Source organism: Hypanus sabinus, chromosome 27 (assembly GCF_030144855.1).
Source record: "Hypanus sabinus isolate sHypSab1 chromosome 27, sHypSab1.hap1, whole genome shotgun sequence".
In the NCBI taxonomy this organism is placed as follows: domain Eukaryota; kingdom Metazoa; phylum Chordata; class Chondrichthyes; order Myliobatiformes; family Dasyatidae; genus Hypanus; species Hypanus sabinus.
Genome location: NC_082732.1, coordinates 39,421,254 through 39,436,103, shown reverse-complemented (window position 1 = coordinate 39,436,103; position 14,850 = coordinate 39,421,254). Strand labels below are relative to the sequence as shown.

Sequence of the window (14,850 nt, the reverse complement as noted above, 5' to 3'; positions counted from 1 at the left end):
ATTAAAGAAAGAAGTAATATCACTGGGTTCTTCTTACCACTTTGTCAGTCATGCTTTCAGTGTTTAACTGTACATGCATCTACTTAACAAATTATTTCAGTATAATATTGCCATCGATAGAAACACATCTAGATTAATACACTGTATTGTCAATTGGAGATGGACCTGTGCCCTGGATTCTAGCACATCAAAGGTATACACTGAGCAGTTGACATTTGAAAAGGTTTCTATTCCTGCCCTGATCTTAAAGTAGTAGATTTGTCCTTTAGACTAGACAACAATAGCTTGATTTAGTCCAGGGCAAACAACTTTTTTTATGCCATTGACCAATACCATTTAAGCAGTGTGGACCCCAGGCTGGGAATCCCTGATCGAGTCTTACTAGTACTCTTTTTGTCGTCAGCTATGGATATGTGTTGTCACACTGATAGAATAGATTCATATTGTTGCAACTGGAAGTGCTTGCTGGCGAGAATATATCAAGGAGTGCTCAATATTGACGCTGTCCCTCGAAGCCTCATGGCAGTTTGTCAAAAGCTGTTAAGTAAACCTGTAATCTCTCAATTGGTGAATCTGTTCTCATTCAAATGTAACACTTTCGGGAATAAACACTGAGGATGGCTGGTTGAGCTTGGATTGAAAACATTACAAGGGAAAATTTTAACTGACGTTATCCTACAATCAATCTTTTGCAACCGGTCTAACTTTTGAAGATTGGCTATTTCTCACGTGTACATGGAAACATGCAGTGGAAATGCGTCATTTGCTTCAACCCCCAACACCTGCAGGGAGGCAGCTTGCAAGTGTTGCAATGCTTCATTCACCAATATAGCATGCCCACAACTAACCTGTCTCTTTCTAATTTAAAATGTGGGAGAAAACCCACATGGTCATGGGAAATTGTACAAAATTGTTACAGAAAACTGTATGAATTGAATCTCAATCTTACAGGTGGCATTGTGTAAAGTTTTACGCTATCTCCTACATTGCTGCTCCTAACTATAGTTGTAACATTCCCTATTCAAACTAAGGACATCCTCTGTTGTGTTTTATGGCACTATTGTGATTAATAGCATAGATTAGGCCACATAAACAGCAGTAGGACTGCAGATGCTGGAAACTCGAAGGCATACAACTGCTGGAGGAACGCAGCAGGTCAGGCAGCACCCATAGAAAAGAACAGTTAACATTTTGGGCCGAGACCCTTCTTCAGGACTCGTATAGAATGGGTATATTCTATAGATATAAAATGCCAGGAATAAACATGCTTCAATATGTGCCAACCAAGTGAAGCTAAGTCTGTGCATACTAAACAACAGGAGTATCAATATTCAAGACGAATGTAATCCTACTTCATTTCACAGCCCAGTTTGGGTCACAAGCACACAGAATGCTGGAGGAACTCAGCAGGCCAGGCAGCATCTATGGTGAGGAGTAGAGAGTTGATGTTTTGGGCTAAGACCCTTCATTAAGATCTGAAAGGAAAGGGGAAGAAATCAGTATAAGAACTTAATGCTGTTGGCTCTGGATTTTCTACAAAATCTCTTGCATTCATGCATAGTTTGGGTAGCTTTGTCATTATGAATCATATACCAATGCATGATTCATCCTTCCTAGTTGTCAGACTGTTTCTGACAATCTACTAGCTTCAGGACTGGTGTTGATAAATTTTTAATTCCTTCATGCATTTAAATAAACAGATGAGATCCAATCCAGACCTCTTGAATTACTCACTTGGTAACAATCATAGAAAATGGAACATACATCTCAGACCTTTTGGCCCACAAAACTGTGCAGAACCAATTATACTAGTAACCAAATGGCCATTTCAACCCCGGGGATAAAGATACTGTTTGTCTACTTTGTTTTATCTATGATAGCATAAGGATTACTGTAGCACTTCCAGAAAATTTGGCCAATTATGCAAGGTTTAAGAATAAGGCAGTTTTTTTGTTTGCAAGTTTGTGGAATTGATTTTGTCTTGTGCAGATTTAATGAAAGGGCCATCCATCTCATGAACACAAAGGTCCTTAATCAACCATGTTACCCTCATTATAAAGATTCATAGTAAGACATGACAAAATATGAATCACTTCCCGTTTCTTACTATTGGACCAAGTCATACCGATGAATTTCACCGCCACCCTCAATGCGCCAACAACCTAAAGTCAATTGAGGGGAAGTCCTTTGGAAGATCAATGTTTAATTCCTGACAGGCATTAATGGTTCCCGTTTTTAGCTTTGCATATCAGAATCTGCACTGGTAGCCCCTTTGTATTCATGTTTATCTCTCTCCAAGCAGCCGTCTGCAAGCTTAAAACACCCCTCCCCCCACTCTGCCCCATCTGTTTTCTCCCTTTCTCATTGTTTGCCGGCTTCTATCAATTCATTCACCCGCCATTCCTGATCACCTCCTTTACCTGTCACTAATCTGCCCGGGGAAGGGTCTCGACCCTAAGCGTCAACTGTCCATTTCCTTCCAGAGATGCATTCCTCCAGAATGCTGCGAGTGCTGCTCTGAATCTCCTCGTTTATGTTACACTCTTCCTCGGTCCGCCAATCACCCTGGGCTGCTTTCTCACGACTTCCCTTCTCTCTAAGCTGGCCATAAACTCTGTTGCAGGTTTCTTTTTTGCCCCCGAATTGTCGACAACTCCTTTCTTCCCGCAGATTGTGTATTATTCCAGATGAAAGGTCTCGGCCCGAAAAGTCGACCTAGATGGCTGGCTGATCTGCTGAGTTCCTCCAGCATTTTGTTTGTTTGTGTGTGTGTGTGTGTTTATGTATTATTTGCTTGTTTTTCGTTTGATGTTCTGTGCCTACGACTCAGCTGCAAAATTTTTCTTATATTTTCCATATAACAAATAAACTCCAATAAGACTTCAGCTGCCATCCGTTTTCTGAATGGGCATTGACACTACCTCACTACTTTTTAACTTCTATTTTGCACTACATATTTAACTATTAAATATATATACTTACTGTAATTCACCTATTTCAATTATTATGTTTTGCACTGTACTGCCAACACAAAGACCACAGATTTTCACGACATATACCGACGTATTAAACCTGATTCTGTTTCTGCATGCCCACTGAGCTTCTCGAGTTTATCGCTGCGGATTCCAGCATTTGCCGTTTCTGGTGTCTCCTGATCTACAGTAACCTGAAATAAAAATAAAACGCTTTGGAGGGATAGACGGTATCAGTGGGAAGAGCATCAGAACCCCTCAACCCTCTCTCTCCCCGGGCTGTCCGAGCAAGCGGTTGATTGACAGCAGTCCCGGGGGGGGGGGGGGCGGTGAAGGACGTGATGACGCAAGCCCGGCGCAAGGCGCCCGCGCTGACGCAGCGCGGGTGAACGCGTGGGTTCCATTATTCACGAGCGATGGAGACGCTGGCCGGTGTGTTCGCCTCCGTCCCTCCTGTCGCCGCTGCCGGCGGGCTCGGACTCTGTGCCACCGGCGCGCTGCTCTACAGAGCCGTGACCAGGTAAGCGGAGAGCGGGGCTGCAGGCGGCGGTGGGGGAGGGTGGAGGTGGTCGCTGTCCTCTTCAACTTCGTCCGCACAACGCCCGTGATCTCGCCTCATCCCGGTCCTGAGACCTCCACCCCCTCTCCCCATTACCTTGTTCTCTCCCTCACCTTCCTCATTCACGAGTCTTTTACCTCCCAATTCTCCGCCCCATCTTACCTCATTTCTCCTTCCCGCCTTCTCCCCACATTGCAAGTTGGCCTCCAGGAAGGAAATGAATGAAGATGCCTTCTCTTTGTAGGCTTTTATTGCTACTTTGCTAGGTAAACCCTTTCTCCTTTTGCAGTCAGGAATGGGGGTTTTCCTTTGTACTCATTTTTCATGCAGGAATGTACAGCTGTTCTTCTTCTGATCTTTCAACATCTAATCTATTGGCTGCTTTGGTTGTAATTGTCTTTTTGTCTGATTCTGGGACTAGGGCACAACTATCGTGGTGATGCTCCGGGCTGCTGCTGTAGCAGTGTTGCACTGTTTCTTTTCAGAAGAGATGTTAAATTTTGGTGATTGTTTTGAAGTGGATGCAAAAAAAAAATCCATGGCACTTAAACACTAACTAACCTAGCCAATATTTAGTCTCTGTGTTGTGAGAAAAACTCAAGTTGTCATCACTTTGCTATTTGTGGAAGGTTATTAACAGCAGTTTGGTTACTGGATTTTCTACATTGTTTCTGGACTTTTGTTAGTTTGATTGTAAAATGCCTGGTCTGCCCCAAAAAGTGGCATGAGTGCTAGAAGAAATCATAAATTCATATATTTTGGAAAGAGTAATCTTCATTAGAGTTTGCTGGTATATGTCACCATATATATAGTGCTAAGATTAGTTTTCTTGCTGGCATATCCAGTAACTCCGAGAACCATAGCAGAATGAGTGAAAGACTGCACCCAACAGGGTGGACAAACAACCAATGTGCAAAAGACAACAAACTGCAAATACAAAAGGAAGAGATAAATGAGCAATAAATATTGAGAACATGAGTTGAAGAGACCTTGACAGGGTGACAGAGTATAACAGATGGAGACCGTAGCCAAAAATAGCTACACTAAGCTAAAGGAAAGATGCCAAAGTACAAAGCGATGTAAGAAAAGCGACAGTAACATCATGAGGTAGCTTCACACACCCTGCTCCTGGACTGTTTGTCCCACTCCCTTCAGGGCCACCAGACTCAATAACAGGTACTTTCCCCAAGCACTAAGGCTGATCAGTGCCCTCCACTTATTAACTTCATTACTTTATTATTCTACATTGGTCACTGTATGCCTACCATCACTATGATATATGTATTCTTTATTGTGTTCTTTATCATTTTTTGCTGCATCTGATCCAGGGCAACAATAATTTTGTTCTCCTTATACTTGTGTACAGGAAATGACATTAAATAATCTTGAAGAAAGAGACAAATCAAATGAATGAGTGCATCCAGTGTTACTTACATCTTGCAGAGCCTGTCATTTTCTTCATAATACTTCTAGAAAACAATAATATTTTTGTTTTAGTAGTTTGATTGAATAAGATTACAGTTTGATTTCTTTAGGCCCCTCTGTGAGAGGCTCGTTCAGTTGTTTTGGAATTCTGTTCTGCATCTGTTTAGTACTTCTCACAAGCAAGCATAAATCTTAATGTTCGAGTGTAGATGGTGTGTTAGCAAGCTACTGAGTTTGGGACTGCCATGTTACTCAAATTTAATGTGCATGGGAAGGGGATGAGAGTGAAAAGTGAAGATGAAACTGAACACCTGGACAATGGAGATGGAGAGTAAGTGTGAATTTTTAGTTGCTTTGACCAACTGAATTGAGTTTACTCCAGAATGTGAGAAAATTATTAAAAATGCAGTATGTAAATTGTTTGTTTTCCCCACCTCCTCTGAAAGATCAATAAGTTCACCCACCATTTGTGTTTTATGGAAGTGTATATGGAAGTGCTTGTGATGGCTGACCTTAGTGGAAGTTATAAAACCAATTCACAACAGTATGAAATCTGTCAGCTGTGACGTAGGTTTGTAACTTCAAGTCCTGAAAACAAGCTTGGAAAAGTAGGCTGAAAGTGTAGTGGTTTGAATGAATTGTTAAATTAACAACTACCCATCTTTTCAGGTGTATCTAGAACATTTCAGGGTCCACTTTTAATGAAGACCAGTGGGATATTCTGTTCAGTATTCAATCAGTGCATTTTCAGTTTGGAAACCTCTACAATTTGTCTGTAAACTTCTACATCAATGTAATATTTTCCCCTCATTTGAATCCCCTTCGAAGTTTTCAGATTCCATCAGGTCAGTTGCATAATTTGGAATGTAATATTTATTGTGATTGGCTTGGGTATGGAAAAATTGGGTGGATTGGCCGTCGTTCAGTTTTGATATTATGTCTGAGAAGAGCTTTGAGTAGACCGAATTTTGCAATTCATGCTCTACTTCAATGTGTGGATGATGCAGATTTGATTGTGATTTCCAAAACAAAATTGGAAAGATTTTATAAGAGCAAACATTTTGAAGATCAATAGTGAAAGGTGGGGTGGGGAAATCATATGATAATTAGTGTTGTAATGATTCAATGCATAAATGCCCACCCCTTCCATCCAATTTTTGACCTCTATATCATTTTCCTGATTTTCCTTGATTTTTTTAAAGCAAACAGAATTCAAACTTGAGCATCCACAGCATTTGGATAATTCTAAAGGTTCACAACCAGTGAGTAAGGAAACATCTTGTCATTGTTGTAAACAGGCATCTCCTTATCCTAACTAGTTATAGCTTCTGGATAATGATGAATCGATAGAGAAAAGATGAAGGTGACTGTCGGAAAATTCACATTGACTAGAAACCAGATTGGAATATGTCTCAGTTAGCATTAGGAAACGTCAACCAACCATGGATCGTGAAAACCCGGAAGCTGAGCATTGTTCACTTCACGTCTCATTTGTTCGCTGCTTGTGTTGTGAGCGAGAGGAAGGAGTTTAAGGCTAGTAAGGAATGGCTGGTTAGCTATGTAAAGTGCTACAACCTGAAGAACTTAAAGAACTTAAAAGAACTTAAAGATCACGGAAGAATCAGGATCGGCTGTTGCTGAGGCAGCATCAGCGTTCCCAGAAGAGCTACAATGGTTGCGTCTGCACTGAACATGTATTTTTTTTCTTGTCATTATTTCTTGTCATAAACAATACAGTATAACAACTTTTTACATAGCATTTACATTGTATTAGGTATTATAAGTAACCTAGGGATGATTTAAAGTATACGGGAGGATGTGCGTAGGTTATATGCAAATACTACGCCATTTTATATAAGGGACTTAAGCATCCATGTTTTTTGGTGTCTGTGGGGGATCCCGGAACCAATCCCCTGCGGATAAGGAGGACAGACTGTATAAGAACAAAGGGTGATTCAGTAGCTGTCTACTTCAACTTCATGAAGTGAAAATGTACATTCATTGTTGAATACTTTTTAACTCAAATGTAGCTGAAGACTGGAAAAAATATTTTATTGACTTGAAGCTGTTTTGAAAGTGTTGATTCAGCAATGTGGTACTGATTGGGGGAAGTGTCAGGGATAATTTCTGTAAATGAAATGTTTAAAGCATTTCCCCTATTTTAAAACTACTTACACATATATGTTAGTCTTCTTCTTGGGCCCTTAGCTCCCAGTTGAGTATAAGCCTTTGATGATCTCCTGTCTCTATTGTCCGAAGTCAGTGGTATGATTGGACATTGTCAATGTTTCTGTAATCCATGGTATCCACTGTATAGCTTCACCAGAGCCCCTGTTGGCCAGCCTTGCCTATTTCCATCTCTCATGACGAGAATGTAGAAAGGCTTGTGTGTGTGTGTAAATTTATAGTCATTATTATTATGTATCGCACTGTATTGCTGCTGCAGAACAACAAATTTTGCTACATATGCCAGTGATATTAAACTTGATTCTGGTTCACAGAGCAATGCCATTCCCCAATAATTTTCCTTGTTATATTCCTTCATTTCTGCCTGTAGTCTACCACGCAACCAAACAATTTACAGTGGCCAGTCAATCTGCCAACCTGCACTCTTGATATTGGAGCAAACTAGAGTATATTGGTTAGGGGTGGGATGGGGAGACTGCTGTGGTCTTGGGGAGAACACCCAAGCTTCATAGACAAGACCAGAGGTCAGGATTGAACTCTGAGGCAACAGCTCTACTAGCTGTGCACTTAAAGATTAGTTACATTTCTCACATGTACATCAAAACATACAGTGAAATGCCCCGGTTGTATCAATGATCAACACTATCTGAGACGTGGCACGGGAGTGTAGTAGCTAGCACAACAATTTACGGTCCCAGCAACTCAGGTTCAAATCCAGTCGCTGCTTGTAAGAGGTTTGGGCGTTCTCGTGACTGCGTGGGTTTCCTCCCAGAATCCAAAGACGTACTGGTTGGTAGGTCATTGTAAATGGTCCTATGATTAGGTTAGGGTTAAATAGGTGGGTTGTTGGGCAGTGTGGCTTAAAGGTCCAGAAAGGCCTATTCCTCACTGTATCTCAGTAAATAAATGAAGGATGTGCTGGGGGCAGCTTGCAAGTGTCACTATGCTTCTAGTGCTAGCATAGTTTACTAACCCTAATCCATATGTCTGAAATGTGGGAGGAAACTGCAGCTCCCAGGGGAAACTCATGTAATCATGGGGAAAATGTACAAGCTTCTTACGGACAGCAACAGGAATCGATTTTACAGCTGGTGCTGTAAGGCATTTCACTAACCACTTTGCTTTCATTCAGCCCTTATTCGAACATATTCAAGATACCAGAATGCCGTCTGTTGTGAAAACCCATATAGTGTTGGGTTGGGCAAGTCTGAATTTGTTGTTAAATTCTTGCTGCATCATTAAAGTTATCGAAGGGTTGTTTAATAATTTTCATAGCCTGCATTGTTGTTCATGGCCCTCTACTACCAAAACATTATGAAAACAACTTCAAGGGTAGTGTATTTTGAGGGAAGTTCCGTAGTTGTAAAAAACATTCTATAGAATTAATTGAATTACAAAAAAATGCATTTAAGTTTAGAATGGTGCTTTTGTTATCACCCTAACCAGCAAAAAATCAGTGTGGAATGCTGCGGATGTAGAAGAACTAGATAACTCCTGGAACTGACTTTGATTCCATTTGCAGTGTTAGTTAATTCATGTTTACATTCATATTTTTAAAAAAATGATGGAGTCCAGTTCCAGGTAGTGTTGCACAGTGCAAACAAATGATTGTTGTTGTGCTAGGTGCCAAATGGAGTGTTACAGTCAGCTTTTAAGTATTTGCATAATTTCCCGCTTTCGAATGGGTTTAAAGTATTGAGTAGATGAGGTTTGGGAGTTTGATTGTTGGATGTTATGTGTCCTTTTGCTGGGAAAGGGTGGGTTAGAGACACTAATCTCTCCCAAACCGTAGTTCCTGAGCATGTGAAATCCATTGTTTGGTGCCTGTAATCTCAGTGGGAACGGTGAGAGGAATAAAGCTCCTTTGGCGGCCTGCTTCAGTAGATGGGGAATTGTTGCAGAACAAAGGCTGGAAATCTGATCTCATCCTCTGCATTTACAAGTTATACAGCTAGTACAGGTGATTTAATTTGATGTTCTTGCTGCCTTCATTAAACACTCCTATTTGATTGCCTTGATGATTAATATAAACAAATAAAACATATTTGTGCCTCCATTTATTGAGCTGACATTTGGTTCCTAGTGCCTCCATGAGGAGCCAGTTAGTTTAGTCATGTTAAAGATAATGATTTCTGTATTGAGGGACCCTCAGAAGTGCAGTGTTTTTAGTTGATGACAGACCAGTGTTGTTAAAACAGAGAAGATATCCAGTCAGCCAAAATCCATGAGCTAGAAATTTGGCTTTAATTGCTGGCCCTCATTTCTTGACTTCTGTTTTGCTGCTTAGCAAATTGAATATCAATAGGTTTAATGTCAGAGAAATGCATACAATATTTATCCTGAAATTCTTTTTCTTTGCAAACATCCAGGAAAACAAGGGAGGATATTCAGGGGGATATTGGGATGGACAACTCATATAAACTTAGTTTACCATGAGCAACTACAGAAATTTTCTGCCATCTTCAGTTTCTATTTAATTATATATTTAAATATGAGGAAATTGATTGTTAATGAGATAATTGGGCTTCTGCAGTTCAGGAACAAAGCTGCAGCAGTTTATAACCTTCAGTTAAACCATTTTTTCTGTCATAAAAAGGCTCTAGTGTTTGATTTATATATTTCTTAGCTTTTTGCAAACTACAGCGTATATACTGAGATGATACACATTGAGCACCTTTATCTGAAAACCTCCGAAATCCAAAATTTTTTTTTGAGCACTGACGTGATAAAATAAATATAAAGTTCCACAAGACACTAGGAAGGTGTCCAGGCAATGTGCATGTCTCTGCGCGCCAGATAGTTCTGAGAAGTGTACAGGTTATATTTTCATTATATTAATGTTAATGTAATAAATCTTACTGTTAAGTACATGTGTGTGAGGAACAAGTGTAAAACAAAGACTGCTTATCAGTAACACATAAATTCAGAGTTGGGAATGATGGCAATGCCAAACAGCCATTGACTGTCCACTTGAGTGGTTGAGGTAGTGATAGTTTACCTTTCCGATGGTTCAATGTTTCACACACAAAATTATTAATATATTAGATAAAACTACCTTCAGGATATATGTATAAGCTATATATGTAATGGAAATGCATTTTCTATTCACTTTAGTCCTATCTCCAAGACATCTCTATATAGGTACAAATATTTCCAGCTTCAAGCATCTCGGGTAAGAGGTGCTCAGCCTGTAATGGTTTGTATGGATGCCCCATTCTGCTCATTGTCCTTCATTTCTTAAGCACATCGTGAAATTAAAAATTTAAAGCAGCGGGAAGTTGGTAGTATTAGAAGACCTGAATTTTATGTTGGTCGGCTAGCAATATTAATCTGAAATTTAAAACAATTCTGTTGTCAGAATCCCACTAATTGCAGAGTTGGTGCCAGGCTTTTTTTAAACTAATTTATAGGATGGCATCGTCACTAGCAAGTCCAGTATACCTAACTGCACCCAAGCTTGTCTATGGGGAAGATTTGAAGAAAATGAAGTGTCGGTCATGCTGCTAAGCTGGCTGGTGGCGTAGTGGCGTCAGCCCTGGACTTTGGGGTGGAAGGTCCTGAGTTCGAATCCTGCTGGCTCCCATGTACGCTTTCCATCCATGCTGGGCAGCTTGATCTCATCAAAAAAGGAATTGCCTGCTACAGAAACATCAACAACAAAAATGTTGGTGGCCTATGCTCTCTCATGAGTTGAAAGGATTTGAGTACAGGAGCAGGGAGGTTCTACTGAAGTTGTACAAGGCCTTGGTGAGACCACACCTAGAATATTGTGTGCAGTTTTGGTCCCCTAATCTGAGGAAGGACATTCTTGCCATAGAGGGAGTACAGAGAAGGTTCACCAAATTGATTCCTGGGATGGCAGGACTTTCATATGAAGAAAGACTGGATCGACTAGGCTTATACTCACTGGAATTTAGAAGATTGAGGGGGGATCTTATTGAAATGTATAAAATTCTAAAGGGATTGGACAAGCTAGATGCAGGAAGATTGTTTCCGATGTTGGGGAAGTTCAGAACGAGGGGTCACAGTTTAAGGATAATGGGGAAGACTTTTAGGACCGAGATGTGGAAAAACTTCTTCACACAGAGAGTGGTGAATCTGTGGAATTCTCTGCCACAGGAAACAGTTGAGGCCGGTTCATTGCCTGTATTTAAGAGGGAGTTAGATAGGGCCCTTGTGGCTAAAGGGATCAGGGGGTATGGAGAGAAAGCAGGTACAGGGTTCTGAGTTGGATGATCAGCCATGATCATACTGAATGGCGGGTGCAGGCTCGAAGTGCTGAATGGCCTACTCCTGCACCTATTTTCTATGTTTCTATGAAAGGCAATTTCTCTTTCTTTCTCTCATACTGCTTGGACCGTGTGTATGCAAGGCCATCTAAGTAAGGCAGATAACTTGTCCTGTGCAGATATGGTAGTCTCACGCTCACCATTATTTAAACTTGGATTTTGTTTCTTATTATTTAAATTCCTTAGGTGTAACTGAAGTCTTGTCTGGAGATAATTAGTCCAGAGTCTAGATGTCACCTAGTAACTTAACCATTATGGTTCATACAAAAAGTGCAAATGTATTGAGACTGAAGACTGAGTCTGATCAGATGCTACTGATGAACAATGGAACGAATCAACACTGTTGCAGGATTTGCAGTGTGGTAAAGAGACAATGCTTATGTTTTTCAAAAGCAGACCACTTCAGAAAAATATCTTCAGTTGTGGGGGTTACATCTTCTAAATTGACTTGCAGCCTACTGCTTACTGGTACACCACGTTATCTGTGTGTATGTGCTTGCATGGGTCATCTTGCATTATGATGGTGATGGACGGTGTTGCTCTCACTAATGCCTCCCTCCACTCTCCCCTTGACCATCCCAATCTGTGGTCCTCTCCATGGTCCCAAGCCCTCCCTGTTTAGGCAGGTTGGCCCAAAGGTGGATTCTGAACTGACCCCAGCGGTGCTTTAATAGAAGTGATGTATATTGCAATGGTTCAGATTCCCAAGTTAGTCACTTGCATTCATGTTGGAAACAAATGCAGTCAGTTCCATTTCTGAGCTTACTACAGCATAAGTTCGAATGAAGGTATGGTTTTCTTCTCTCTTCTGTATTTTGATCTCAGCCAGTGATTAGTGAAAATTGTGGTGGAGGGAACTGCGACTGGAAACTATTGAGGTAGGTGCTGGAACCCTGGCACTGGATGAGTGAGAACAGCATTTTCCCCTACTGAGCATATTTTTCTCTGACCAGTAAATTCAAGAATAATAGATAAAAGGCTACAACAAATGGCAATTTGTAGGGCATTCTCTGATCCATTTACTATTTACTTTGGAGGTCCCAATAATTCGTTTGTCAGTAAACTTGGACTTGGAAAGGATGTTTTAGTGCTGCTTTGGATCAAGTTGTGTTAAGCCATGGCTGAATCAACTTTTTTCTTTTAAACATTCTTACCAGCTGCACTCATCCCATAGTTTATGTCCTCTGAATTAAGCCGGTCATTGTAACAGTTATCATGCTGTCTTTTCCCAATTCACTTCTGAAACAGTTGTATATTCATGTTTGCAGCTGTCAGTGCAGAGAGTGGCCTGTTGTTAACTCCCATCCCAGAGGCTATGGAAAGATTGTGTGGATCACTGTTGTGTGGATTAGTTGTTGACCAACTGCCTGAAGTCTCCTCTTGATCAGTGTTAGCATTTGACAACTGTGATAGTAGAAGTGGTTTGTGTGAAAGTGCTTTTTTTTGTACCATTCATGTGAATAAAAAAGACCTTTTATTACATGGTTATGTTTTGCTTTTTTTTTGTTTGATCCATGTAACTACTTTCTTAAATGAATCTCCTCCCATGTATTCATAATTGCAAAAGTTAGGATATACAGAATGCCAGAATTGGAGAAACAAGGTTTGATAAATTTGTAACAGTATAGCCAGATTTATTAACTATGCATTGTTTTGCTTGTCATATTATAGAAAGGGCATTGAGACATGCCTGAGATTTTAGTTATAAGGAAGTCTAAGGTGGGGGGTAGTGAATAGTGAGAAAAGCTATCAAAGCTTGCAGTGTGATTTGGACCAGCTGGAAAAATGGCAGATGGAATTTAATTCAGATGAATGTGCTGTGTTGCACTTCAGGAGAAGAAACCAGGTTAGAACATGCACAGTGAATGACAGGGCACTGAGATGAGCGGTAGAACAAAGGGAACTGGAATACAGATTAATAATTTCCTTGAAATAAATCAGACAGTTGAGTACAGGAGTTGAGATGTTGAAGTTGCAGAAGGCATTGAGGCCAAATTATGGTCTTCTGCCTACATTGAGGCCAAATTATGGTCTTCTGCCTACAGAAAATATATAACTAAGCTTAAAAGAGTGCAGAGAAAATTTACAAGAATGTTGCTGGGCCAGAATTATAGGGAAAAATTGAATGGGTTTGGACTTTATTTCCTGGAGCACTGGAGAATGAGGGGAGATCTTAGGTATGCAAAATCTAAGGGTATAGATTTTTTTTATTAAACAAAATATACTTTATTCAAAAATAAAATTATATACAATAAACCATTCAATGACTTTCATTTCTTTACATTTGTTTCCATTACTGTCTTTACATTTTCAAAATTTTGGCCACCCATGTGGCATTCTGTTCTTCCATATTTACATTCAGGGGGTATACTCCCAACCCCACTACCCCTCAACTCCCGTGGGAGAAGAACTCTAGACCATGGTCCTTCGTGGAGGTGGCTGCACCAAGTTTGAGTGTGTCCCTTAGCACGTACTCTTGCAGCCGAGAATGTGCCTGTCGGCAGCATTCCCCCACGGACATCTCCGTGTGCTGGAGTCTTTGACTGAGTTGATGATCTGCCAGCAGCACCGGATGTTGGTCTCTGTGTGCATCCCCGTGAACAGCCTATACATCAGAGAGTCCTCTGTCATGCAGCTGCTGGGAATGAACCTCGACACTGTCCCTTCCATCCTCCTCCAAACTTTCTCCGCGAACCCACAGTGTGCAAAGAGGTGGGTCACCGACTCCTCCTCACTGCAGTCCTCCTGTGGGCAGAGGGGTGTGGAGACGACGTTCCGGGCTTACAGGAGGGATCGGATTGGAAGGACCCCTCTCACCACCAGCCAGGGGAGGTCTTGGTGCCTGTTGGTGAGGTCTGGCGATGAGGCATTTTGCCAGATGAACTGGACTGTCTGCTCAGGGAACCATCCCACTGTGTCCATCACATCCTTCTGCAGTGCCTGCAGGACCTTGCGTGCTGACCACTGCCTGATGGCCCTGTGGTCAAAGGTGTTGACCTGAAAGAACTTCTCTACGAAGGACAGGGGTATGGCGGCAATGACCAGCTGACAGGGGAGTTGTGCGGGAAAGGGGCCAGACCCATCCTTCGTAGCCAGGGCGACAGGTAGAACCTGGGCACCTAGTGGTACTTGGTGCCCACGTACCTGGGATCCACACACAACCTGATGCAGCCACACATGAAGCTAGCCATCAGGGTGAGGACAACATTGGGGACGTTTTTGCCCCCCTTGTCCAGAGACTTGTGCATGGTGGTTCATCTGACCTGCTCCATCTTGGATCCCCAGACGAGTCTGAAGACAGCTTGGGTGATTTCTGAGCTGAAGGAGTGGGGGACTGGCCACACCTGTGTCAAGTACAGCAGCCCTAACAGCACCTCACACCTGACGACCAGGTTCTTGCCCGCTATCGATAGGCAGC

The 14,850-nt window shown here is 41.5% G+C and overlaps 1 protein-coding gene and 1 long non-coding RNA gene across 3 annotated transcripts in view; one reads left to right on the top strand and one right to left on the bottom strand.

The window, feature by feature from the left end:
* Window positions 1-16: 16 nt before the first annotated feature.
* On the bottom strand, window positions 17-3,801 carry LOC132382245 (uncharacterized). Its single transcript, XR_009508250.1, has 3 exons — window positions 3,694-3,801; window positions 2,983-3,166; window positions 17-1,475 (listed from the first exon to the last, which is right to left on the bottom strand). It is a non-coding gene; the product is annotated as an uncharacterized LOC132382245 (long non-coding RNA).
* The window catches only part of tmem201 (transmembrane protein 201), a 125,256-nt gene continuing 113,760 nt past the window's right edge, over window positions 3,355-14,850 (top strand). For both annotated transcript variants that reach the window (XM_059952281.1, XM_059952282.1), the window contains exon 1: window positions 3,355-3,492. In XM_059952281.1, coding sequence (XP_059808264.1) covers window positions 3,389-3,492 — 104 coding nt within the window. In that variant the 5' untranslated portion in view covers window positions 3,355-3,388. The remainder of the gene's footprint in view (window positions 3,493-14,850) is intronic.